Below are 25,461 nucleotides of genomic sequence, written 5' to 3' on the forward strand. Positions count from 1 at the left end.
ATTATGTTCACTTATGAGGGACAGAAGCAATATCAGTACTATAATAAGGCGTATAGTCCTGGACTGGCTAATCGTTGGATAATAGGAAACATGAGTGTAGCAGTTTTAATGTTTTCCTGACTGCTACCTGGAATCGGGGAGCAGAGATATCAGTACCAAGTTAAGGCATATAGGAATTGTTGCTTGAACTTTATTATTATTAAATAGCACTATATTTCCTAGTAAAATCGTCATGACTTTACAGTAAGACAAATATTCGAACGTTGGTTATGGAAACGTTAAGGACTTACCACCGAGTTCCCTATGTCGATATCCCGCAAAATCTTTGTAATAATGATAACCGAACCAAAAAAACAGAGATTAAAATAGGCGCCAAGAAACTGTGTTATAAAACAGTCGAATAAATACAGATTCTCGATTTAAATATTCAAAAAATTTATGAACAGCTTAGTAAAATAGAAATAACGCATATTTAAGATGCAATCCATGAATGGACCAAGGTACAAAGCACTCCTAGCATATGCTAATGATATTGATTTCATAAGAAACTCTCTCCCGTCCGCAAACGACATCTTTAACAAAGTGAAGAGAGTACGAAAAATGTTTCACTTAAAATCAACAAAATGAAAACCAAATACAAGCGAATCAAGAAAAGAGAGCAATTCAATACATCTAGATAAAATAATAAAGTCAACAACTTCAATTTCGAAAGTATGGAATACTTTAAATATCTTACCAAGAAGCCAAGAATTGAGATAAATAATCAAGACGACAAAGAACATTTTAAATTGATAAATATATACGATTTTTAACAACGCATGTTTATAGGTCATTTTCAGAGCCAACGTGCTAATTGTATGTAAAATGAAACTTTTTAAGGTTTTTAACGTTTGTATGAAAGATAAAACCGTATGAAACATGACCGTGAAATTTATATACCAATCTATAAATCTCTTTTAAAAGAATACTGACACCTATACATTATCACAATACTACATATCATAATACTAAAAAGTCTGTTATTTTAATCTAAGAATAGGCTTTATAATTTACGAGAGATTTAATTTAATGTATTTAAAATTTTCCAGGATCCGGTATTGTAATAAGAAACAAAATTTCACTACAAGGCATGAAAGCGTGTTAAATTTGACTTTAGATATTCTTTTTGAGATTTAAAGATTTTGTCTTTCTACCCAAGACTTTTCTTCCCTCTACTCTTCCTTGCATGATGACGCGTAGAAGAGAGTATTTATCGTTTCGAACTATGTGGCCCAGATACGATGTCCAGATAGACAATTCGTCTTAACGCTTTTTCGTTTGAGACTTTTACAGTCCAAGGAATTTTAAGAATACGCCTATATAGCCACATTTCAAATGCCTTTAATTTGTTTACACATTTGGCTTTTAGGGTCCAAGCTTCTACCCCATAGAGCAGTTGCGACCATACATAACATTCGACGATCTCAATCTAATAACCATACTTAATTTCTTATTTGTAAACATTGACTTTTATCTGTTTAGTTGAGTTCTATCTTTTTGCTTTATCTGTTAATGATTTCTATAAAAATTTGTAAATCATCTATATTTTCTGTCATAATTGGGGTTTAGTATGCAAATTTTTTGTTATTAATGATGATCACTCCATTCCTTACTTCTTTCCCATAGTGTCTTCTAAAATATTAGTTGGGAGTACACATTAAATAATTGTGGTGACAATTCACATCACAACACACATCTCTTGCTGACTCCTTTTTGAATTTCTGCTTGATTTGTCTCATCTTTCACCCGCATGACCGCTTTTTGATTTTAGTAGATTTTTTATTAAATTAATATCTTGGTATCTAGGTTTATGTGTTTTCATGCATGTATGGGCTTACCAGGTTATACTGTGTCAAATACTTTTGAAAATCTATATTAGATAAGAATACGTTTTCATTATAATCTCTGCATTTTTGTAATAGTACCACCATTGCGCACAATTCCTCTTTTGTTCCCAATCCACCTCTAAATCTAAACTATGTGTTGTCCAATTGTTCTTCACATTTTTTATTGACAGACGATTTAATGTTGTTATTAATCGGATGACATTTATGACTTTTATTAAATTTTGATAATCGTTACAAATCAAGTCTTTTAGTGACATATTATTCTTTTAATTTTTACTTCTCATTTAATGTCTATATTTTGTTAGTTATTTTTAGAGTAAATATATGATGACTAAAAACGAATTGATCAAGAGTAGTGAATCGATGCCAAGAGCCGCTATTCTATAAAGCTACCCTTCACGACGCCATCTTGTGGCGCTAGTTCCGTGAAGCTCACCTCAGCATTTTACTGTAGAGAGAAAAAGTAATACAATGCCAGTATAGAAGCTTTGCTTTAAAAATATGCCATAAGCAAAGATATAAAAGTATTCTTGTCATTATATTATATTGCATACTGTATTATTAACAAAATTTTTCATAACACATTCTGATATACGCTTTCTCTTGCCGCTAACGAACAGAAGTTTTTATTAACTTTTCGGTAATATAATTATGTAGGTATGTACATTTTTAACTTCTTACCATAATGCTAGAGTACAAAAGTAGTTATACTCTACTGTATTTTTTTTCGTGGGGGTACTATTTTTTAACTGTGAGATCGGTTCTTGTATTTCAGTTCGTACGATTTGCGTTAATTAATTAATTGATATTTCTGGAGTTACAAGTGTATACTCAGTTTCTGTTGTTCCGTTTATTTATCTGAGATATGTTATTCATTCTTCTCTAGGGATGTACTTAATCTCAATCAATTCTTTGATTTCGTTTTTGCCCTCTTTCACATCTGTTTCAAACCATCCGGCGGACTTATAGGTCTTCATTTTATATAAGCATTTTTTTTCTTAGCATTTTACTTTTACCTCTTTTAATAAAGTGTGTCTATTTTTCTTTCTCAAAGAGCCTCTTTTATTTTTGTTTTTATGTTGGTATTATAATTTTTCAAATTAATTCGACATTATTCCCACTTGATTCTTTTGTTTCAGTTATTGCTCTAGACTAATTTGACATTTTTTTCCTTCAAATCATCAAATTTTCATAAATTGTTTATATTTCGTTGTAGTAAAATTCATATTTTCCAATAAGCCTAACATATGCAGCAGCGGTGTCATGAAACATGAATAAATAGATTTACAAATAAATTTTCAAACACATCAAATTGATCATCCTTTTTACTTTCGTATACGCTCATACTTATCCAAATTAAATTTTCAATTTCCAAAAACTTATGATACCTCCTCAATCCACAACCCTGCGCCACGGACAATATCTTTTCCGGCTATCGACATCAGTCTAACAAACCTATCTCAGTTAGTTTCAAATTGTCGTCAATTACAACCATCTTTTCGGCTGAATTATTCGCAATTCTAAAAACACTATCGTTAATACAAAACAAAAACCAAGAAAGATGTATAATGATCACAGATTCTCTAAATTCATTATCCTCACTGACTCAATTGTACTGTGACAACCCCCTTTTACTTCTTATTAAAAAAGAACTTAAAAACATTTCAAATAAGAACATCCAAGTTCATTTTTTATGGGTGCCTTCTCATGTCAGAATTGAAGGTAACGAAGTTGTAGATAAACTAGCTAAAAACGCACCAACTAACCTGTTGTTCGAAGAAAGTAACATAATGGTACAAAACGATTTAAAACCATACTTAAAACAAAAAATAATTCAAAAATGGCAACAAACTTGGAACAACACTCCATTAAGGCTATACGAAGTTAACAAACATCCATATCTTTGGAAACCAAAAGTAAAAGACAGAAGAGAGCATGTGATACTTACCCGTGTCGTCTCCGGTGTAATTAATAAACGTATGAAAAGTCGATAGCATCTTGGTGCAAGTTTCCATGTTTATTAATGTCTCAAACTATTGCGCAATATGTTGCAATATTGCGTAGTTAGCCGGTACGCTCTTATTGTGGCATTGTCTTGAAAAAGATAATGCCTTTATGGTTTATTTACTTTTGTAGAAATAAAACACAGGTTTTCTAAGAAGAAAAAAACTCAGCTTCAGAGTCTTAGAAAATTCGCAGAGCCCTTCGAGCAAAGTGCTCTAGGGAGCTACCCTAGACGGGTAACACCATACTGACTTGAGATCCGAAAATGTCCCATATTTAAAGATAAATTAACTTTTATATGAAACTTTTTCATTTCTCAACCAATTAAATTTAATTATAAGTTCCAGAAGAAAGGGCGATGCACATCGAGGTGCGTGATTGGTGGCATCTAATGACACCCGTCTCCGTATCGGCCAGACACGACTTACTCATGGCTATTTACTACAGCGCAAAAATAAACCAGTTTGTGAAGTGTGCAACCATGTTCTAACGATAAAACATTTTTTAATACAGTGTCCTAAATATAACAGTGAACGACTCAAATATAGCATACCCAACTGCTCTAGAAGAAAATACAGATACCCAAAGAATAATTTCTTATCTTAAAGACTGTCAACTTCTTCATAAGATTTAAAACATACATTGTAATACACATACATATTATTATTATTAGTTGTAAACTAATATATATACACTATTTGTATCAACTGTAACATTAATCTAAATACGCTAATGCCTCTGCGTGGTAGATGCGTTTAAGAAAAAAGGTATTTTTATTTGATTATAGATTATATTAGATTTATATTAGATAAGATATTCAGTTTTGTGACAGCGCCTGTCTTAGACAAATTAAAGGAGCGCTCCTAAGATTTTTCGGGGTTTGGCTTAAAATTAATTCGTAGTTTATTTTTATTATATTTAAGGCATCATTTAGATTTTTTTTCACTTCAGCAACAAAAGTTTTGGTTGTGCAATGTATCGTCTACATGAAAGTCCTAGTATCTACTGGTATCGGTTAATCATTTGTGTAAATGTAATACAGTGTAGGTGCCATTACGCTATCCCAAGCGAGACCATTCATCTGCGTTCTTCATCTTACCATTGAATGATACGAATTTTCTGTTCTGTAGATATACGCGGATAAAACACGTGATGTTTTTATCTAAGGCGATGTCATACAGTTTTGGAGAAATGTCCTCTAATTTAATATGTCGTAAGTGGCATTTAGATTGACAAATACCACCCCTGATATCCGATATCTTTTGTACCCGTTGTTGCTTTTTGCAAAAACGGGTACGTTATTAAGTACGTTAATAAGTATTACGAATAAAAATAAATAAGCAAGAAGAATATAAATGATCTATATTTAAACCAAATGACAAAAAAAAAAGAATATTATATATACATTTACTTCTAAATTAAATATTAAATTTTGATATGCCTGACAGCGAAAGATACAAAAACAAAATTATTTAAAGTTGAAATAATGATAGCTTTTACAAGCACAAAGCATTTAAAACAATAAGACCGAACATATTATATGTAATTGTAATAGATATGTTGCCGAGAATCAAGTAACACTAAGGTACCGAAATATTTCTTCTTTTAGTATCTGCCATAAGTGTATCCATGTGTTTATGTGTATCTAAAATATAGGATATTGAATTCCCTACATTTAAAAATCGAAATACTGAAATTAGACAGTAAAAAATTGCAATTTTAAGAATGATTTATAAATTGTTATAATTCAAATTTTACTACTTCATGAAACAAATATTTTATTCCTTATAAACTGTGGCAATCGAAACATCGGAAAGTACATTTATAATATAATAAATGTTTCAGTGCCAATGCATTAAAAAAAAATACTAGTACACAAAAATGGACCCTTGCCTTTTCAAAGTTTATAATAGACACTAATTTCAGTTTATCTATAATTAAAGCAAGTAATATAAATTACCACCATAAAATATTTAACTACAATAACCAAGTACGTATTTGTGAAATTCCTCGATGACTAAATTAATTGATATTTAAATAAATTTGAATTTCCAAAATGTACCTGCTGTAAAATTTCAAAATCTACGACTAATCAAATTATTGGCAACATCGGAGGAGTTTGGTTGTGTACGCAAAGAAATGTATACGGATCCCAAAAGTGTTTTAACCTATTACGGAGTCCACTTAATCCGACGTGTTGGTCGGAGTCCACATAAAGCGCTACCCAGATAATAATATACACGGTGTATATTCGCCTAGAGTTAGTATAATACCGTTTTAGAACGGAGCTTACATTAACCGCTAGATGTATATATATATATATATATATATATATATATATATATATATATATATATATATATATATATATTATATATATATATATATATATATATATATATATATATAACTTTTATTCTCTATAAAATGATATGTGTTCGTTGGAGAATTAAATAACGTAACTCTGAATGAAATGCACAAATTTATTTAGATGTTAACAGTTTAGGGTATAAGACTATACTAACTTAAGAATTACAAACTATCCTAAAATCCTAAAAACCTCTCATAGTTCTTGATAATATCGTAAACACCTCAAAATACTCAGCGTGGATGTTTATCATCTTCTAAGTAGTCTGAATATTGAGATAAAACACACACACACACAGTGGCGTGCTCGCCATAACATATATATATATATATATATATATATATATATATATATATATATATATATATATATATATATATATATATATATATATATATATATATATAGTTATGGATTAGTTTATCGATCAGAAATAGAATAAAGAGTTTTTTTATTATTTTAATATACCGCGGGCATATAAGTTAAAATACAACCCTGTACTTATTTGTAATAGACCATAAGAGAAAACATTGTTCCGTGAAAGACTGAGTAAATAGTGAAAGGACAATGGAACCCGTATAATTATAGATTTAAGGAATAAACTTTGTAATTGTATTTTGCGTTGGGCATTTTTCGAAAGTAAATAAGAATTAGATTTAGATATGAGATAACAAGAATTTGGAAACTTATTTCTGTTGAAAAAGGTAAAATTGTTAATGGTTTCTGAAAAGTAATTTGAGTGAAAGTAGTTTATTTGTTTTAAATATCATGTTGGAAATTTTCTAAATCGAAAATAAGTGGGAAAGATGAATGCTTATGATTGGTTAAAAAGGAATGGTGGGAATGAAAGAGTTGAGAAGGTTGTCTGGGGAGATTGAAAGAATTATTATGTTACCGGCAGACCAGAAGAGAAGACGTGTTTTCGTGTAGTCAATCGGAGTACCAGTATTTTCGTTTGTTAGTGAAAAACGTGGAAGCTGAGATCAGATCAAAATTGAGAAGATTAATACCTCTTTTGAGTCTGCATAGTCCACGAGATATAATTGAGAAAGAAAGGAGAATTTGTGAATAAAGAATACCGGTCAAAAGAGGCTTGGGCTTGTGTTTTTCGGAGGAGTAGTTTGCTGGTATGCGGTTTGGATCGATGCTGAGAACGGGAAAGATTTGATGGTAGCCGGACATAATCAATCAAGGAAGGAACTGTGGTTTTGATCGAGAGGAGACATCATTGGTGTAAAAAAATTAAAGGTCAGTCAAATAATTTGAATGAAAGAAAATTTTAAGATATTCTAAAAATAAAATCAAATATAAGCATACGAACTAAGATTCCAACTTTCAAAGAGTTATTTTTTTTGTGAATAAATTATATTTTTATATGGTCATTTTTTTTTAGTAGATATTATTATAAAACAGATCAATAGATAGTTTGTAATTAAAATTAAATTTAGAGTATAGGAGTTTGCTGGGAAAGATAATTGCCCACAAAAAGTTATTTATTAACATTCATCATATTGCTTATTGAAAATAAATAATAATTTGTGTGCATATTTATGTTGTTTTAATGTTAGTTCCGTTTCCTGTTCTATCCCGATTATGAGCAACTAGGAGATACTGAACCCACTAGAAGAGATATATAAAGTAAACTAATTAAAGTAAAATTAAAAAGGCACCCTGAGAATTTTTAATAGTAATTGAATTGTATGACTCTGCATAAATTAGTGAATTAATTAATTAAATAATTGGATTAATTAAATTAGTGTTAATTAATAATAAAACATCATAAAGCAGATCACAACAACATGGCGAGCCAACGTGGGGCTTAAAAGTATCTCTAGTTGTGAATTTGAAGGATCAGAAAAGGAAAACAGGTGATTGAGAGAATTTATTTGCCCGTCGGAAAGAATTTGACATATTTATTTGAAAATTTATGACATATTATTTGAGTTATTTTATCTAGGTACAATTTTACATTTATTCTATTTTTGATTGATATAATTTTTTGATGAATTTAAAATTTATGTGATAAATTGATAATATTTGGGGAAAGAAAAATTTGTGTATATACAGCAGACCGGGTATTTTTGAATTTTATATCAGCCGGGGATAAATAATCTAACGAACATGTCGACCACAAGGAGTAAAAGCAAAATGCAAGAAAGAAAGGAGGATAACAGATTAGAAGAAACAATTGTTGAAGAAGGATCGGATAATGAAGGAAATGCTACAATAATGGAGGAAAGAAAAGAAACAGGGATGCTGGAAAAATTATTAGCAATGATGCAAATACAGACACAACAAATACAAGAATCATCACTAAAAATGGATGAAACAAAACAAACAATAGAACTAAATAACAGGAATATAGAGCAGCGTCTGGAAAACTATGAACAAGAAATTAAAGGATGTGTTGAGGGGATAAAGAAAGAACTGATACAACAGATAGAAGAAATAACCCTAAAGAATGCAAAACAAGAGACAGAGATTAAAGATATCCAAGATATAATGAAGGAGATACGAAATTTCCAGAAAAAGGAAATAGAACAATTGGAAGAAAAATTTGAAATGGCGCTACAAGAAAACAAGAAAGAAATAGAAAAACAAATTGAGGATATCAGAAAACAACGAGAGATGGGAGACAGGAGAGAAGTACTCATCCAAAGTCCGGGTGACATAAAAATACAGTTTGGCGGGGACGTAAAAAAATTACACCCAGTAATTTTCATCAACAATTTAAAAAAGAAAGTACGACATATCGGTAATTTTGAAACAGCAAAGGAAACGATAAGGAACCATCTTAAAGATGAGGCAAGTTTATGGTTTGATAGCAAAGAAGAAGAATTGCAAAATTGGCAAACATTTGAACAAAAATTTCTGAAATATTTCTAGGGGAAAATACAACAGATAGAGATAAACAAGGAATTACAAAATGGGAGATACCAGGATAGTATAGGTATATCAGAAAAAACATATGCCCTACAACTATACAACAATGCAAGACACTTACATTACAACTATTCGTCCGAACAGCTAGTGGAACTAATAGCCAGACATTTTGAAGATACCTTAGAAGATCACATAACTCTACAAAACTACAAAGATATTGACAGTTTATGTCAATTCTTACAAATACGAGAAGCAAAATTAAGAGAAAGAAAAATGAGGAGAACGCAAGAAAATTATAGACAACGAGAAAATCAAGACTATAGAGATAGAGGACAAAACTTTAGGAGAGAGTACACAAGAAGAGAATTTATCCCGAGGAGGGAAAACGAAAGTAGAGGCAACGGAAGAGTAAACTATGAACAAAGAAATCGGCAATGGAACGAAAACAGATATCGAGAGAACCAGAATAGAAACAACACTCGCACATATCAGGAAAACCGAAATAATAATAGAACGAATGAACCGGAAAATCGCGGAAACCGATACGGGTCCGAGAGACCAAGAGAAAATAGAAGAGCGGTCAATAACACACACATAGAGGAATATAAGGATGAGAGACAAAGCGACAGAAGTAGAAGCGAACAAGAACAGCAAGCGTCTTTTCACGAAGGCGCTCACTAAAGACAAAGAAACAAACAGGAATTTTTTGTCACCTGAAGGAATTTATTAAATTGGCAGAAAATAAGGACAAAATAAGTGGAGCAAATCTGAAATTTGTAGATGGTTTTATCAACGAGACACCGATTAAAATTATGATTGATACTGGATCGGAAATTACACTGATCAACAGAAAACTAATAGAGGAAGTTAATTTAACGAATTTGATTTACAAAATTCCCAAGGTAAATTTAGTGGGCGCAAATAAACGGACTTTGGCAACGATAAATGGAGGAATACAAATAAAAGTACGATTGGATAAGAAATTTTATGCATTACAATTTGTTGTGATGCCAAACATGTCGCATGATATGATCGTAGGAGTGGATGAATTGGCAGAAAAACATGTGGTGATAGATTTCAAAAATAATGACGATGAAAATAATGACGATGACACGATGAAAATCACAGAGGAAAAAGAAGAAGAACAGGACAGTAACGAAATGGAAAAGGAAAATGAGAAACGAAAAAATGATTTAGACAAAGAACAAACGGTGGAGATGAATTTGGCAATGAAGCAAGGACAGAGAAGAAAGAGGAGATTTTCAAAAGAAAGTGAAAAGTGGGTTTCCTCAAAAGAAGAGATGAGCCCAGAAGAAGAAAAAGAAGAAAGATTAACAAAAGAAGACGAAAAAGGTACAATTGAAACAGTGGTATTTGAAGAAGTATGCGAAATGGAGGAGGCAGAATACAAAATAAATATGTGTAAAGAAATTGAGGAAAAAGAAAGAAAATTGATATGTGGAGAAGAAAAGGAAAAGGAATTGCGTGTAATATTGAGAAAGTATGAAGATTTAGTAAATGAAGAAAACAGAGTAGCCAAAAAGTATGAACATTCATTTGAGGTTAAAGACTTAGGTAATTTTCGGTCGAAAACTTATCCGATCCCATATAAATACCGACAGGAGGTTAAAGGAGAAATTAACAAAATGTTAGAAGATCAAATCATAGACAGATGTGACTCGCCGTACATCAACCCAATCGTGATTGTGAAAAAAAGCAGTGGAGAATTGAGGCTCTGTTTGGATGCCCGGAATATAAATCAACACACGGTATCTCAATATGAATCACCTCTCAACATCGAAGCTATTTTTGGGAGAATTACAAGAACACACATGTTTTCTAAAATTGATTTGAAACATAGTTTTTGGTTAATACCGTTAGCAGAAAGATGTAGAAATTACACCGCTTTCTCAATCGATGGTATTGTATACCGATTTAAAGTAGTACCATTTGGATTACAAAGTGCGTGTGCAGCATTGGTAAGAGCTCTCCATACAATATTAAATAAATATGAAGATTTCATAGTGCACTACATCGACGACTTACTCATTTTTTTACCAGATACATCAAGTCATTTGGAACACATAAAGATTATTTTGGGAGAATTGGAAAAGGCCGGATTAAAACTGAATATTGAAAAATGTCAATTTTTTCAAAAAGAAGTGATATATTTGGGATTTAAATTGGACACACAAACAGTTAGTTTAGCCGAGGACCGGGTAAAACTCATAGATGAATACCCAAGACCAACGAATTTAAAAACATTGAGAGGTTTTCTCGGGACGATCAACTATTTTAAAAAACTAATTCCTGATTTAAGCCAGAAGGAAATTCCTCTGAAGGGTGTTAAATGGAATTGGAAAGAAGACCAAGAGAAAGCTTTTCAAATTTTAAAAGAGGAATTCTCGAAAGGAACGAAAATATATCATCCCATGTACAATGTGCCTTTCATAATACGAACTGATGCATCCATACAAAAATTTGCGGGAGTTTTGTCGCAAATACAAAACAATCAAGAAGTGCCGATTTGTTTTATTTCCCGGGTGACAAAAACACACGAAAGAAAATACAGTGTGACTGAACTAGAGTTTGCTAGCGTACTTTTCTGTGTAAATAAGTTAAGATTTTATCTGTTGGGAGCAAAATTCACAATCGAAACTGATTATGCAGCTTTGGTATATATAATGAAAAATCGTCTGGTTAACAATCGTATACATAGAGGCATTTTGTTACTACAGGAGTATGACTTTGAGTTTCGACATATAAAAGGAAAAGACAACATTGTAGCCGACGCTCTCACAAGGGATGAAGACTCGGGGAAAAAGGAAGTAATTGCTTTTCATGTAGGACTGAACATTTTGACACAAGAGGAAGGTGTATTTTCGTTAAACGAAATTAGAACAAATCAAGAAGACCTGGAAGAAAGAGAAAAAAGAAGAGCGGAGAGGGAAAACGGTATATTTTTCAAACGAATTGATGGAAAGGAACTATACGTGATAACACAGACATTGGCAGAAAGGATCATACAGAAATTACACGAGGACAATGGACATATCGGCAGCAGGAAGGTTTGGCTGGTTTTTCGCGAAAACTATATATGCCGAAAAGATTACCGGATTGCAAAAGAGTTACCCAAAGATGTGAAACATGTCAAAAATATAAAAGCAGAAATTTCCGGAATGAAAATGTGGCTAAAAATATTGTATCCCACCAAAAATTAGACATTGTAGCAATAGATATTTGTTAGATGCCTTGTTATTCATGCTACTGTGAAAGCCTATCTTTATAGATTTAATTTAAGTGAAAGAGAACTTTATGATTGTAATGGTAACACTGACGATATCAATCATTGGATGGTCGGATGGATATATATTGATGCTGCTATTAAGTATCTATTGGAAAATCTAATAAAAGAACAAATTCCTCTCCTCAGTGTCAATCTTCTATTTGATATATCTCTCGTCATAATTTTAGGCTTAACCAAATTTTTTGGCATAATTTAAAATGGACGAAAAGAAAAATTTAGGATGGAATGTGTAATGTGAATGTATAAATCTAGCTTTGTTCCCTCTGTCTATCCTTATGTTATAATTTACCTCCTAGCCGTTGCCTGTCTTGTGTTGTAAATAAAGTCGCTATGAAAGGCACCTTAGCGTGAAAAGTATGGTTGGTCAAGTTAGTTAGGGCCTTGAATGGAACGAATGAATGTATGGTTTTTTGTCAATCTACTGACTCTTGTGATACTGATGTTTACATTATATTTTTAATTTACATCTATGCGAAGTACTATTTTGTTAACAGATGCAATAGGTCAATAGATCATTAACAAATTCAAGTAGTTAAATACATTATCGTGGCTGAATGGATCAAGTTATTATCCAAAGCCAGTAATTAAATAAAAAAAAAATAAAAAAAACAGTAATGACACTAAAAAACAAAGACCACGGTTAAGCTTCTAGGAAAAGCAAGCGGCAAAGACAAGAATTTTTATTAAAAATTTGTCGGATCGGTGCTCACTTCAGTTACCGCAGTGGTTCAGATATACTAAGTGAGTATTTGTGAAGATAAGAGAATACTATCGAAAAAAAAAATTTGAACAAGAGGAATATATTTGTAAATGACATACATATAACTGCGTCCGTAGATGATTTAGAAGTCACAGTAAAAACAAAAAGCAAAAACTGGTGAGACCAAGGCAGTTAACGAACTGGAGGCTGAAGCCAATTAATATGGAATACAAACAAACCAAACGACGACACGATTATGAAAGTAAGAAAAAAACAAGAAAATAAAGAGGGGCACTTCACGATGGATAATTTCATCATGAGGAAAACTGTAAAAGAAATAATTCAAGAAAGAATTGCAAAGGGAAACCAAGCATGCGATAGAAATAGAAAGATACGTAAACACAGAAACCTCCGTAGAAAAATAAGAATATACGAAACGGATTAGAACGAGAACAATTCTAAGACCTGACATCACTGCATACAGATAAAAAAGATTAATAAGAAACAAAAGTACAGAAAAAAAATTAAACAACGAAAATATACACAATAGTACACATAATAAGAAGATCGACAAACGAGATGGACTCCAATCCGACAAAGAAATCAAGAGAGGCCGAGAACAACATTTGGTCGCATTAACTCGATGTAACTCTATATTCAAGTCGATACTCAAGTCGCACTTTTAAGACCGCAACTAAATAAGCTAAAGAAGTAGGAAATAATTAACATATTAGTGAATTTAAAGTTACCACAGTCCGGTTCTAATTTTCAATTATCAGATTACGTATTTAAGCATTCAATGTCGAATTAAACCTAGACGTTATTGTGTGTGACCAGTGTATAAAGACTAACAAGGAACTTACTGAAATAAAAAGTGAATTGCAGCAGTAAGTAAACTATCATTCCATATAGTAAAAAAAACTTTAAATAAAGCAGGCCCCATCAACTCAAGTTCTACCAGTCAAGAACCCATTCAAATTTCATTAAACAAAAACACAAGTCTATCTCATTCATACATGAATGATAAACAAACACAAAATAACAACAATCTAAAAACTGGACACTTATCTTGCATGGTACAATGTATACAAGGTGTGATATTGCGCATGACATTTGACAGCTTGCCCAGGAGTGTGACGTAGTCAAGACCGTTCGAACCTATTATTACCCCGTACACATTAATTTTGAAATTATGGTCAAAAAATGATCGATTTTTTTTAAATATTTTGTTTTGGTTATAATTGAATAAAAAATATATTTTCAGTAGCGTAAAACCTTTACTTTTCCTGGGGGTTCAGGCGAAATATTTATTTTTTTTTTATTTAGAAAATCGCATCGACCAAATGGCCATTAGCGAAAAATTAGTGGATTCCATTAGGTACAATTACTTCAATACAATTTGGTTTATTAAATATTGTGGTACTTATTAATGCCTTTCAAGAAATTCAGAGTATTGGTTAAGTTACAGTCTGCACCTAGAGGTTCTATAAGTGTTCCTGGTATCTTCTTATTGCTTCGTTGTTGATTGTAGAGGGGACATTCACATAGTAGGTGCAGTATTGTTAGTGTCGTATTACACGTTTCACATCGTGGCGGTTCGCACTTTTTAATTAAGTAATCATGCGTTAACCTAGTATGTCCGAGTCTGAGGCGCGTTACTATTATTTCTTGGCTTCTTGACTTAGGTAACACATTCCATGCCTCTATGCTGGGTTTCACTTATTTTAATTTTGAATTCGACACATTCCATTTATTTTTCCACGCACTTAAGATTGATTTTTTTATATAAGCTTTTATATCCGTTGATACTGATGTGTTTACGATCTCGGAAACGTCACTCACTATCGCATCTTTCGCACTATGGTCAGCAGTTTCGTTGCCTTTTATTCCTATATGGGATGGGATCTAGATGAAATTTATCTCATTATGATTGGTACAAGCCTGAAGAAGGACTGTTTTAATTTTTTTAAAAGCGGGTTTTTTGGATACAGTTGTCGGATGCTTTGTATGGCACTAAGTGAGTCTGTTAAGATAATATATTTGTTGGTTGTCAGATTGATTAGTTCTATGGCGCGATAGAGAGCATACAGTTCAGCTGTATATATAGTACTAACATTAGATAGTTTGAATTTAAGGACCTTCTCTGGAGTTACTACAGACGCTCCCACACCTTCGGATGATTTTGAACCATCAGTGTATATCTGGGTATGATTTTTATAACGACTAATGATTTGTCTAAAATGGGAAATAATTAGATCAGGATTAGTGAAGTTTTTATCAAATGACGTAAGTTCTAAGTTATATGATGGTATGTTTTGAATCCAAGGTGGATTATGATCATATGTGTATGGAAGACATTCAGGTATGACAATATCAAACAGATGCAAATGGTCTTTTATTCTTTTATAGAAAGGTTTATTAGAACGGTGATTTGCATTAAGATTTGGGTAATTATCGGTAAAAGTATTTCTATAGACAGGATTTTTTGCATTATCTTTAATTTTTGTTGCATATGATAGACTAAGGTAAGCTCTTCTATCATTTAACGACAATTCATTTGCTTCGCAAAGTAAACTTTCAATCGGTGTTGTACAAAAGGCTCCCAGGCATATTCTTAGTGCTGTGTTATGAATAGTATCGAGCTTTTTAAGTACCGATTTCGATGCTGAGTCGTAAGCTATAGCCGCGTAGTCTAGCTGTGATCGTATCATAGTTCAGTATATAATTAGCAATGTACTCCTGTCTAAACCCCAATTCTTGTGTGCTAGAATTTTTAGTAAATTTAATCTTCTGTAACATTTACATGCTAGATTATTGATATGTTCTTTCCAATTCAACTTTCTGTCAAAAGTAACTCCTAGCAATTTTAGCGAATCTTTTTGTTGTAGCCATTGGTTGTATAGATATAATGAGATTGGTGTACTGACTTTGTTTTTAGAAAATACTATATATTTAGTTTTAGTTGTTGAAAAGATAAATCCAGTTTCCTTTGACCATTGGTCAATATCTAACAAGAAACTCTGTGCAAGTTGTGAGAGGTTGTTTAAGTTTTTGCTTTGACCAAATATTACGAGATCGTCAGCATATAAGCGGCCTTTAAGTGGAAGTTTTAAATTTCGTAGAACATCATTTATGGCAATTATAAATAGCGTAGGACTTATAACAGATCCCTGAGGAATTCCATTTTCCAATTCCATTTTTGACGACAAATTACCATTTACTCTAACTTGGATATATCTTTTATATAAGAAGTTTTTTTATAAATGCAAGGCAATGCAAGACGGTTGACCATTTTTTCTAACAGTTTGCATGCAGTACATGTTAGCGAAATTGGTCTATAAGACTCAGGATCTATTTTGGGACATTTTGGTTTTAATATAGGTATTATAATAGAATCTCTCCATGCTGTTGGAAATTTCTGTTCTGTCCAAATAATATTAAATATGTTAAGAAGATGATTATGTGCATTCTCAGGTAAATGCTTAAGAAAAACCATTGGGATGTTATCTGGACCCTCACTAGTCTCTTTAAATGAGTTTAATGCATCTTTGTATTCATTTATATTAAATTTGGCGTTTAAAGCATCTGTGTCATCTACAAACGGTATAATTACATTGCATTCTTCGTTCTGTTTAAAGTTGATAAAATTATTATTAAAATTGCTTGTATTAGATCTATTTTTATACGTATTAGCAAATTCTTCTGATATTTCTAGGTCATCTGTGATTATTTTATTATCTTTCTTTAGTTGAGTGATTTTGTTATAAGCCGGTATTCCAGATATTTTTTGACATTCTTCCACATTTCAGACATAGGGGTCCTACTGTTTATACTGGACACAAATTGAGCCCACGAATTTCTTTTTGAAGTTTTTACTACTAACTGAGCTTTATCTTTAAGTTTTTGAAATTCTATTTTATTGTTAAGTGTTTTATGTCTTTTGTATTTGTTAAAGGCTTTTTTGGAAGCTTCGATCGATGTCTTACATTGTTTATTCCACCAAGGGACTGGTTTATGTTTTGTAATAGGTGCAGTTTTCTTAATGGTTTCCTCGGCTGCTTTTAATATGATGCTGAAGAAGGTTTCGATGTCTGTGTCAATACTGTTGGATATTTGACAGTTTGTGACATGTTTTTCTATGATATCTTCAATTAATGTCCAATTTGCTTCCTTCGTTTTCCACCTAGGGGCGTGCTTTCCATTTTTGGGCTTGAACAAGTTATTGGTGATTATTATTGGGTAATGGTCACTGTTATAAGTGTAGTTTAATCTGTTCCATGTCATTAATGCAGAGAAGGTATTATCCGCTATCGTTAAGTCCAAGGGCGTTGATTCGCCTGTTTGTATATTGAATCTTGTAGGGCGTCCATCATTCAACAGTGATAAGTTATACTGATCTATTAATTCTTCAATAATAAGTCCTCTTTTGTCGTCATATGTAGAGCCCCAAATACTGTTGTAAGCATTAAAATCACCTGTTAAAATACGCGGAGAAGGTATTTGTCTCACGAGGTTAAAAAGGTCCTGTTTATCAATTGGTTGTCCTGGGGGTAAGTAAATCGTGCAAATATTTATTTTTGTGGTCCCTTCTAGAGAAATAGCTACAGCTTCTAAATGTGTTTGTAGGGGTAACCTACTTGCGGTTAATTTGTTATTTACAAGAATTGTCACTCCACCGCTTGCTATTCTTTGGTTTACTCTATTTTTTGAAAAACTTTGATAATTATGTAAACAAGATTCTTGGTTGCTCTTAAGATTCGTTTCTTGAAGACAAATAATATCTGGTAGATACTCTGATTGTAGAATTTTTAACATCGGTAAGTTATTATAGTATCCGTTTATATTCCACTGAATAATTGAATTAAAAGACGCCATTTTTACTTTCTAGTTATAAAAAAGTTTTAATTTTAATAGGACTCTGGGTCTGTGTCAAGTAAAATGTTATTTTCGTTGTCGGTAGAAGAAAGTTCGTCATTTAGGTGTTTTGTGATTTTTTTTCTAAGTTTGGTACATTTGATTTTAAGAGATCTATCTGTTATGTGAGCATATAAGTTACTAATCATTCCTAGTAATCCAGTAAAATCATGTGTATAATTAGTTATAGTGGTGATAATATTTGGAGAACCTGGTGCGTTTTCTAACAGATCTATAAATTGGTCGTGATTAAGGATATATGGTGGTGAATGTTCATTTATTATTTTTTTAGGTCAGTATCAGAACTTTTCTTGGGTTTTTGTGTAGGTTTCCTAAAATTTATTTCTGTTTGTTTATCTTTTTCTGACAGAGCTGGTGTATATATTGGTGAAGGTGATAGAATTTCATCTACGTCACGCTTACGGCTTGTCTGTTGAGTAATATATAGTGATATAGCGCTGTTATTTTCTGGAGATATAATGGTATTTGTAACTGAAGATGCTTTTGGTTCGACATGTTCAGGATTTGTACTGTTTGTTAAGGAAGTAGATTGCTGATTGGGAAGTTTTTGTATGGTGTCCATTTGTGAAGGAGTATTTAACGATGTTGAAATAGTTTGAGGTGTGGGTGTTTGTTGAGAGTTTGTGGGATTTTTACAATTATTAGCATTATGTCCTTGCTGTTTGCAGTTAAAGCATAACTGATTATCTTGCGATAAGAAAATTCGATAAGATTTGTTATCGTAATTAATCAAAAAAGATTCTGGTAAAGGATTTATAACAGGGTTGATAAAAATTTGTCTTCTAAAACTGTAAATATGATTGAATTCCGGTAAGGTAGAGCTAATAAGAAGAAAGGTCATTGATGACATTGGCTTGAGACCTAGGTTTTCTAATTCGTGAATGAGAATATCACGGGGAATTGAGGGGCATACATTCGATAGAACTAACCTATCCGCTGGAGTAATATATTTTCTAGCTTGAACTGGTTCATCATTTATTAGTATTATACCATCATATACCTGCATAAAGTTATCCACAATTTCTTTGCTCGCTAGATACATGCATACTCGATTATTGGACAGCCTTGAAGAAAATAAGATGTTTTTGGGCTGTATAATTGCTCCTAGTGGTATGAGGTAGTCCTGTAGGCGTAATCCATCCTTTGAAGAGAAAACAATCGCTTGTTCAGGACTAGGATATGTATGTTGGCTTAGAACTTTTGAGTAGGATTTAACTGTGTTGGTATGTTGTGGTACAGAGTTAATTACGTTGGAACTTCCATCTGATGTTACGGACATGACGAATCCTCTATATGCGATTTTAACAGGACTTTATTTTATATATAGATTAAATCAAATAAAGTCCGACTCTGTTTATTTTAAAACTAGTTGATCGGCTGGTAATTACCAAATTAGCTGAATAACGATAAGAGTACAACTAGTTTTTTGGTTAATTTGTAACTACAATTATTGATGAGAGTATGTTATTGATGCTTAAAAGTGATATTTCTAATCAAACTATGATTAACTGGAAAGAAGTACTTACGGCACTTAACAAATCACTGTAAACTTCTTTGATATATCACTTTTAAATATTTAAATTTATACTTTTTCTATTAAAAACTATAAAAGTTGTGGAGCTTAAAATTAAGTCGACTTTCATGCCTGACATTCAGGGCCGGAATCAATATTTATTTTTGTTTTCATATGTGGCCTGTTTGCGGGAAGCAAAGTAGTCGGGGCACACTTTAAACTGTTTTATTGATTTATTAGCAATAAACTACATACTAAAAACAAGTAAGAAAACTGTAAGAGTTCTTTTCGTTGTCACCTCGTCATGTGATCGTGTTCTGACAGCCATCAGCTGCTCTCATCTCCTCTTCTTTTCTCCGTCGACGTTCCCTCACTTCAATAGCACAGTCAACCCATGTGTGGCTGGAGGTTAACTGTCAATCTGCCACAGGGCTCCTCTCCAGTGAGGAACCTGCTGGTTTCGAACGGCTATGTTGACTTGTGTTGCTCATCAGACGGTTGACATATGCATGTTCTTCCTGCACCTGTTGGGCCGCTGGAATATATGCTGGTTTGAGTCGGTCCATGGAAATTCGCTAAGGAACATTTTGGACATCCACAGTTATAAACTTATCACTTCGTTCTAACACTCTAAACGGGCCGGTATAGGGAGGTGTAAGAGGAGGCTTCACTTTATCGGTTCGCACAAACACATGACTCGTAGTCTGTAGATCCGGATGGACAAAGGCAGTGCGGGCTGAGTGGTTGCTCGTCGGTACAGGACGCAATGCTCCCATGGTCTCACGTAGTCGTTGGACAAAACTATGCTCGTCTGGTGTAACAGCACTAGGGACAAGCAGCTGTCCAGGGAGACTCACTGGGGTACCATACACTAACTCGGAGGCTGTACATGCAATGTCTTGTTTGAAAGTGTTTCGAAGGCTTAGCATGACCAGAGGTAGGGCTTCAACCCACGATACTGTGTCCGCGGCGATGAGAGCAGCCTTGAGCGTTCGGTGGAAACGTTCAATACATCCGTTTGATTGTGGGTGGTAGGCAGTGGTTTTAATATGTTGTACACCTAGCAATCCATTGAGCTGGCGAAACAACTGGCTCTCAAATTGCCTACCTCGGTCCGTTGTTATGGTTGCTGGCACGCCAAACCGGGATATCCATCCCTCAAGGAGCTTCTGCGCGACGACTTCGGTTGTAATCTCCGAGATAGGTATGGCCTCTGGCCATCTTGTGAAACGGTCGATGATTGTGAGAAGGTATCGAAAGTTCTGATTTGCTGGAAGTGGGCCAACGATGTCGACATGTATGTGTGCGAATTGATCGTCTGGCATTCCTAGAGGTGTCACAGGTGTAACAGTGTGACGTCCGATTTTGGCACGTTGACATTGGATGCACTCTCGTGACCACTGCTTGACTTGGCGATTCATGTTATGCCACACAAAACGTTCAGCAATCATTCGTAATGTAGCAGCATGCCCTGGGTGGGACTGCGTGTGGAACTTCAGGAAAACATCTCTTTGGAACACAGCTGGCACATAAACTCGTATACGACCATCTTGGACTGAACAATAAATAGGCCGCTGGCTATCTGGTAGAACTATGCGTTGAAGTTGTAAGGAACTGGCAGGATCGTTCAGGGTCTGTTGAAGACCCTCATCTGTAGTCTGAGCTTCGGATAGCCGGTCATAGTCAATAGTAATGGGTGTTGTGATAGCGTCTACTTCAGGTCGTGAGAGACAATCGGCAACGATATTGGCTGCGCCCTGTATATGTCGAATATCGGTCGAGAATTGGCCAATAAATTTTAGTTGACGTATCTGTCGTGGAGACTGCCGCTCATGTCGCTGTTGGAAGGCAAACGTTAAAGGCTTGTGATCAGTATAAATGGTAAATGGCATACCCTCAAGAAAATGGCGGAAGTGATGTATGCCACTGAATATGGCAAGCAACTCTCGGTCATAAGTGCTGTAGTTTCGCTCCGTCTTAGAAAGCTTTCGAGAGAAGAAAGCGATGGGCTGTAGGTGTTCACCTATAAGCTGTTGCAAAACACCGCCGATGGCAGCATCTGAGGCATCAACTGACATGTTCAATTGGGCATTTGGTGCTGGAAAGACCAATTCAGTCGACGCGGCCAAGAGTTCTTTTACCTTGGTGAAAGCTGCTGCAGCTGCTGGTGTTAATGTTAGTTCATGCTGCTTTTTCTTTTGCTGAGACAATAACTCCGTTAGTGGCATTAGCTCATTGGCAGCATTAGGTAACCAACGTCTGTAGAAATTGAACATACCCATAAATCGTCGTAGCTGTCGATAGGTCGTAGGTTGTGGAAACTTACGAATCGCGCTAACTTTAGCCGGTAATGGCCGAACGCCAGTTGGGGATACCGTGGCACCCAGGAAGTTTACTTCACGTTTACGGAATTTTGATTTATCCTTGTTTATTTGAAGTCCATTTGCTTCCAGAATCCGAAGTACTGATGCCAGGTGTTGCTCATGCTCAGTCTCAGTCTCCGAGGCAACCAAGATATCGTCAATGTATACATACACATATGAGCATTCTCGAAAAAGGTGATCGAGGTATCTCTGGAACGTCTGGGCAGCATTTCGCAAACCGAACGGCATTCGGAGGAACTCGTATAGCCCAAAGGGGGTTATTACACCCGTCTTTTGGACATCCTTCGGGTGGACTGGAATTTGGTAAAAAGCACGTACCAAGTCGATGCAAGAGAAAATTTTCTTACCATGTAGCTGGTTAGCAAAATCCTGGATGTGCGGTATAGGGTAGCGATCTGGTTTCGTCATGGCATTTAAACGGCGGAAGTCTCCACAGGCACGCCATCGTCCATTGGACTTCTGAACTAAGTGAAGCGGACTGGCCCAAGATGACTTTGATGGTCGGATAATGCCTGCCTGCATCAGCTCGTTGAATTCTGCTCGTGCAGCTTGAAGACGGTCTGGTGGAAGTCTTCGTGGTTTAGAGAAAACTGGTGTACCTCGAGTCTCAATATAGTGCTGGACTCTTTCAGTATCCTCTGGTATAGCAACAGTTGGACGATCATAGGGATGAGCAGTGGATAAGCCTACTTCTGGCACCCTAACACGACGAGACACACAGGTAATATTGCTTGACATACTTGGACTTACTAGTCGTTTGTTACTCATGTCTACACTAATGCCATGGTACGTCAGAAAATCGGCTCCTAGTATGGGTGTGGTGACATCTGCGACTACAAATATCCATGTTACAGGTTGGCCTAGACCAAGGTTTAGTGTGAGCTGTTTCTGACCATATGTTTGGATGCACGATCCGGTGGCAGAATACAGGCGAACAGTGCTGGGCTGAGTCGCAGTGCAGATTTTACGTGGAAGCACACTTAGGTCTGCCCCTGTATCAATAAGAAATTGAAGTTGGAGAGCACTATCGGTAATAAAGAGGCGGCGTGGTATGTGAGGGGCTGCGGTTGCCGCCATTACTGCGCCCTTTGATCGTTTTTTGTAAAATTGCAGGGTGGTCTACATTTCTTTGCTTGTGCACCAAATCTTCGATGGTAGTAACACTGTTCGTCTGATGATGACTTGGTACTCTTGGTCATTTGAATCTGTTGCCCTTCTTCGGCTACAGTTAATCTGTTGGATAAAGCATTCACTTGGTCACTCAATGCAGCCACTGTTTTGTCTAAGGTAGAGCTTTCGGTAACAACCATGACTGGAAAACTGGAACACCGTAGGTACGTATCGGCTTTCTTAGCAAGTTCTTCTAGGTCTCCATCAAGAATAGATATAACGCTTCGAACTGAAGGTGGTAGGCGGTCCAACCAAAAATTTTTGAGAACTTGCGTACTAATGCTATCCATGGCCAAAGCTTGCATTCGATGGAGTAGTTGAGTGGGTTTTAGGTCACCCAGAGTGAGTTCCATCAACTTGTGGATCTTTTCATCTGAGCTGGTGCCATACCTGTCGAGAAGTCGAGTTTTCAGTTGTATATAGGCATTGCCAGCAGTGGGATTCTTTACTATGTCTGCTACTTCTATAAGTACTTCACTGTTTAAACTAGCAACAGTATGGTCGAATTTACAGTTGTCAGTTGTGATTTTGGCTTGTCGAAACTGCGCTTCTATCCGGAGAAACCATAGTTCTGGTTCAGTGCGCCAAAACTCTGGCGCTTTAATGCCTACCCGTGCAATTAATGAGTGATTATCGCCTTCGCACGGTGTAATATTCATATTCTTTGGCATTGTTTGGTCGGTGTTTGTCATAGTTGTGTATAAATCGTTGTACTTACAGTTTTTTTCTCTCGGGGTCACCAATGTGGCCTGTTTGCGGGAAGCAAAGTAGTCGGGGCACACTTTAAACTGTTTTATTGATTTATTAGCAATAAACTACATACTAAAAACAAATAAGAAAACTGTAAGAGTTCTTTTCGTTGTCACCTCGTCGTGTGATCGTGTTCTGACAGCCATCAGCTGCTCTCATCTCCTCTTCTTTTCTCCGTCGACGTTCCCTCACTTCAATAGCACAGTCAACCCATGTGTGGCTGGAGGTTAACTGTCAATCTGCCACACATACATATACTAATAATACACGCACTCTTTTTGTATAGGTAAATAGTAGTAGATTTGCGTATTTTGATTAACTGTCGCTCATTTCCAAGCACTTTTACTGAAATAAAAACAAAATATTTATTGGATTTGGATTGGATTTATTTATTTTTAAATTTAGTAAAATAAAAAATATACCCATTACTATAACCCACCAATTATTGTATGCAAAATTTACTTACCAAACAATATAATCATATGAAAATAAGTCACAAATTAGTTCAAACGCAAAACACAATAAATATCGACTTCAGATGACTTTACACCGGCAAGACAGAAGGCTTGTATAAAAACAAAAGTTCGACAATAATATCGGTTATCAATGATGATGACTGTAAGTTATGAGATAATAAATATATTTTAAAGTAACTCAATACTGACTGAGTCATCGATTTTAAAATATAAAAATAATTTAGATATATGCTTACATAATATATGTCTCTTTATACAAATATCCACTTCGCAAAGGCTTAAAAAATTGATGGGTAAAATGTTGAATACCATGTTAAATACATACTTTGCTTCACCACTGCCTGATGTTCATGGTTTGAAGATCTTCCTCTATATCCTCTCTCTATCCACCTTTTATTGGGCCTACCTCTTGTCCTATTTGCTTGAGGTTTTAATCTCTGGATTACTTGTACAGCTCGATTATCTGGCATTCTTTTAAGTGGCCAAGCCAGTTTAGTCTTTGTGACTTTACAAATCTAATGATATCTGCGCTCTGTAGTAATTCATCCAGTTCTGTATTAATTCATTTTCATTCTTCATGAACCATCGCTATTTTTGAATGTTTGTTATGTGTTAAGAATAGGTGCTTTTAGAAACATTTGGAAAAACTGAGTGATGTGCATAGTTATTCAACTAGAAAAAACTCTAATATCTTTCATTTTGTAGATTAACGAATACCCAGAAATTTTATGGATATATCAGTTTAAAGCTTTTTAACATGTTACTGTAAAATTGTTGTTATTTTTTTAGACAGCAACCTTAAATGGTCCTTTTATATTGATTTGTTAAGTAAGAAAGCCTCAGCCTGCTATGCAATTTGCAATAAGATCTGTTTCGGAGGAAATTAATTTAGCCTATTCCAAAATAACATATTTTTCTGTTAAATCATGTTATCATTATTAAACAATACCAAGATAATTTTATGTGTGAAAATTACAAAAGATGTCATTTAAAATAGTATGCAATATTGTGTGACCTCACTACTACACTCATATTCAATGGCCAGCAAGCTCATCCGATCTAAATAAAGTTGACTTTATCATGAT

General features: G+C 34.3%; 1 protein-coding gene across 1 annotated transcript; it reads right to left on the reverse strand.

Annotated features, from left to right (window-relative positions):
* Nucleotides 1–23,056: 23,056 nt before the first annotated feature.
* Nucleotides 23,057–23,842, reverse strand: LOC140452834 (uncharacterized). Its single transcript, XM_072547166.1, has one exon. The coding sequence runs from the start codon at nt 23,840–23,842 to the stop codon at nt 23,057–23,059; it is 786 nt and encodes a 261-aa protein (XP_072403267.1).
* Nucleotides 23,843–25,461: the final 1,619 nt, after the last annotated feature.

The sequence above is a fragment of the Diabrotica undecimpunctata genome, chromosome 11 (genome assembly GCF_040954645.1).
Source record: "Diabrotica undecimpunctata isolate CICGRU chromosome 11, icDiaUnde3, whole genome shotgun sequence".
Taxonomy (NCBI): domain Eukaryota; kingdom Metazoa; phylum Arthropoda; class Insecta; order Coleoptera; family Chrysomelidae; genus Diabrotica; species Diabrotica undecimpunctata.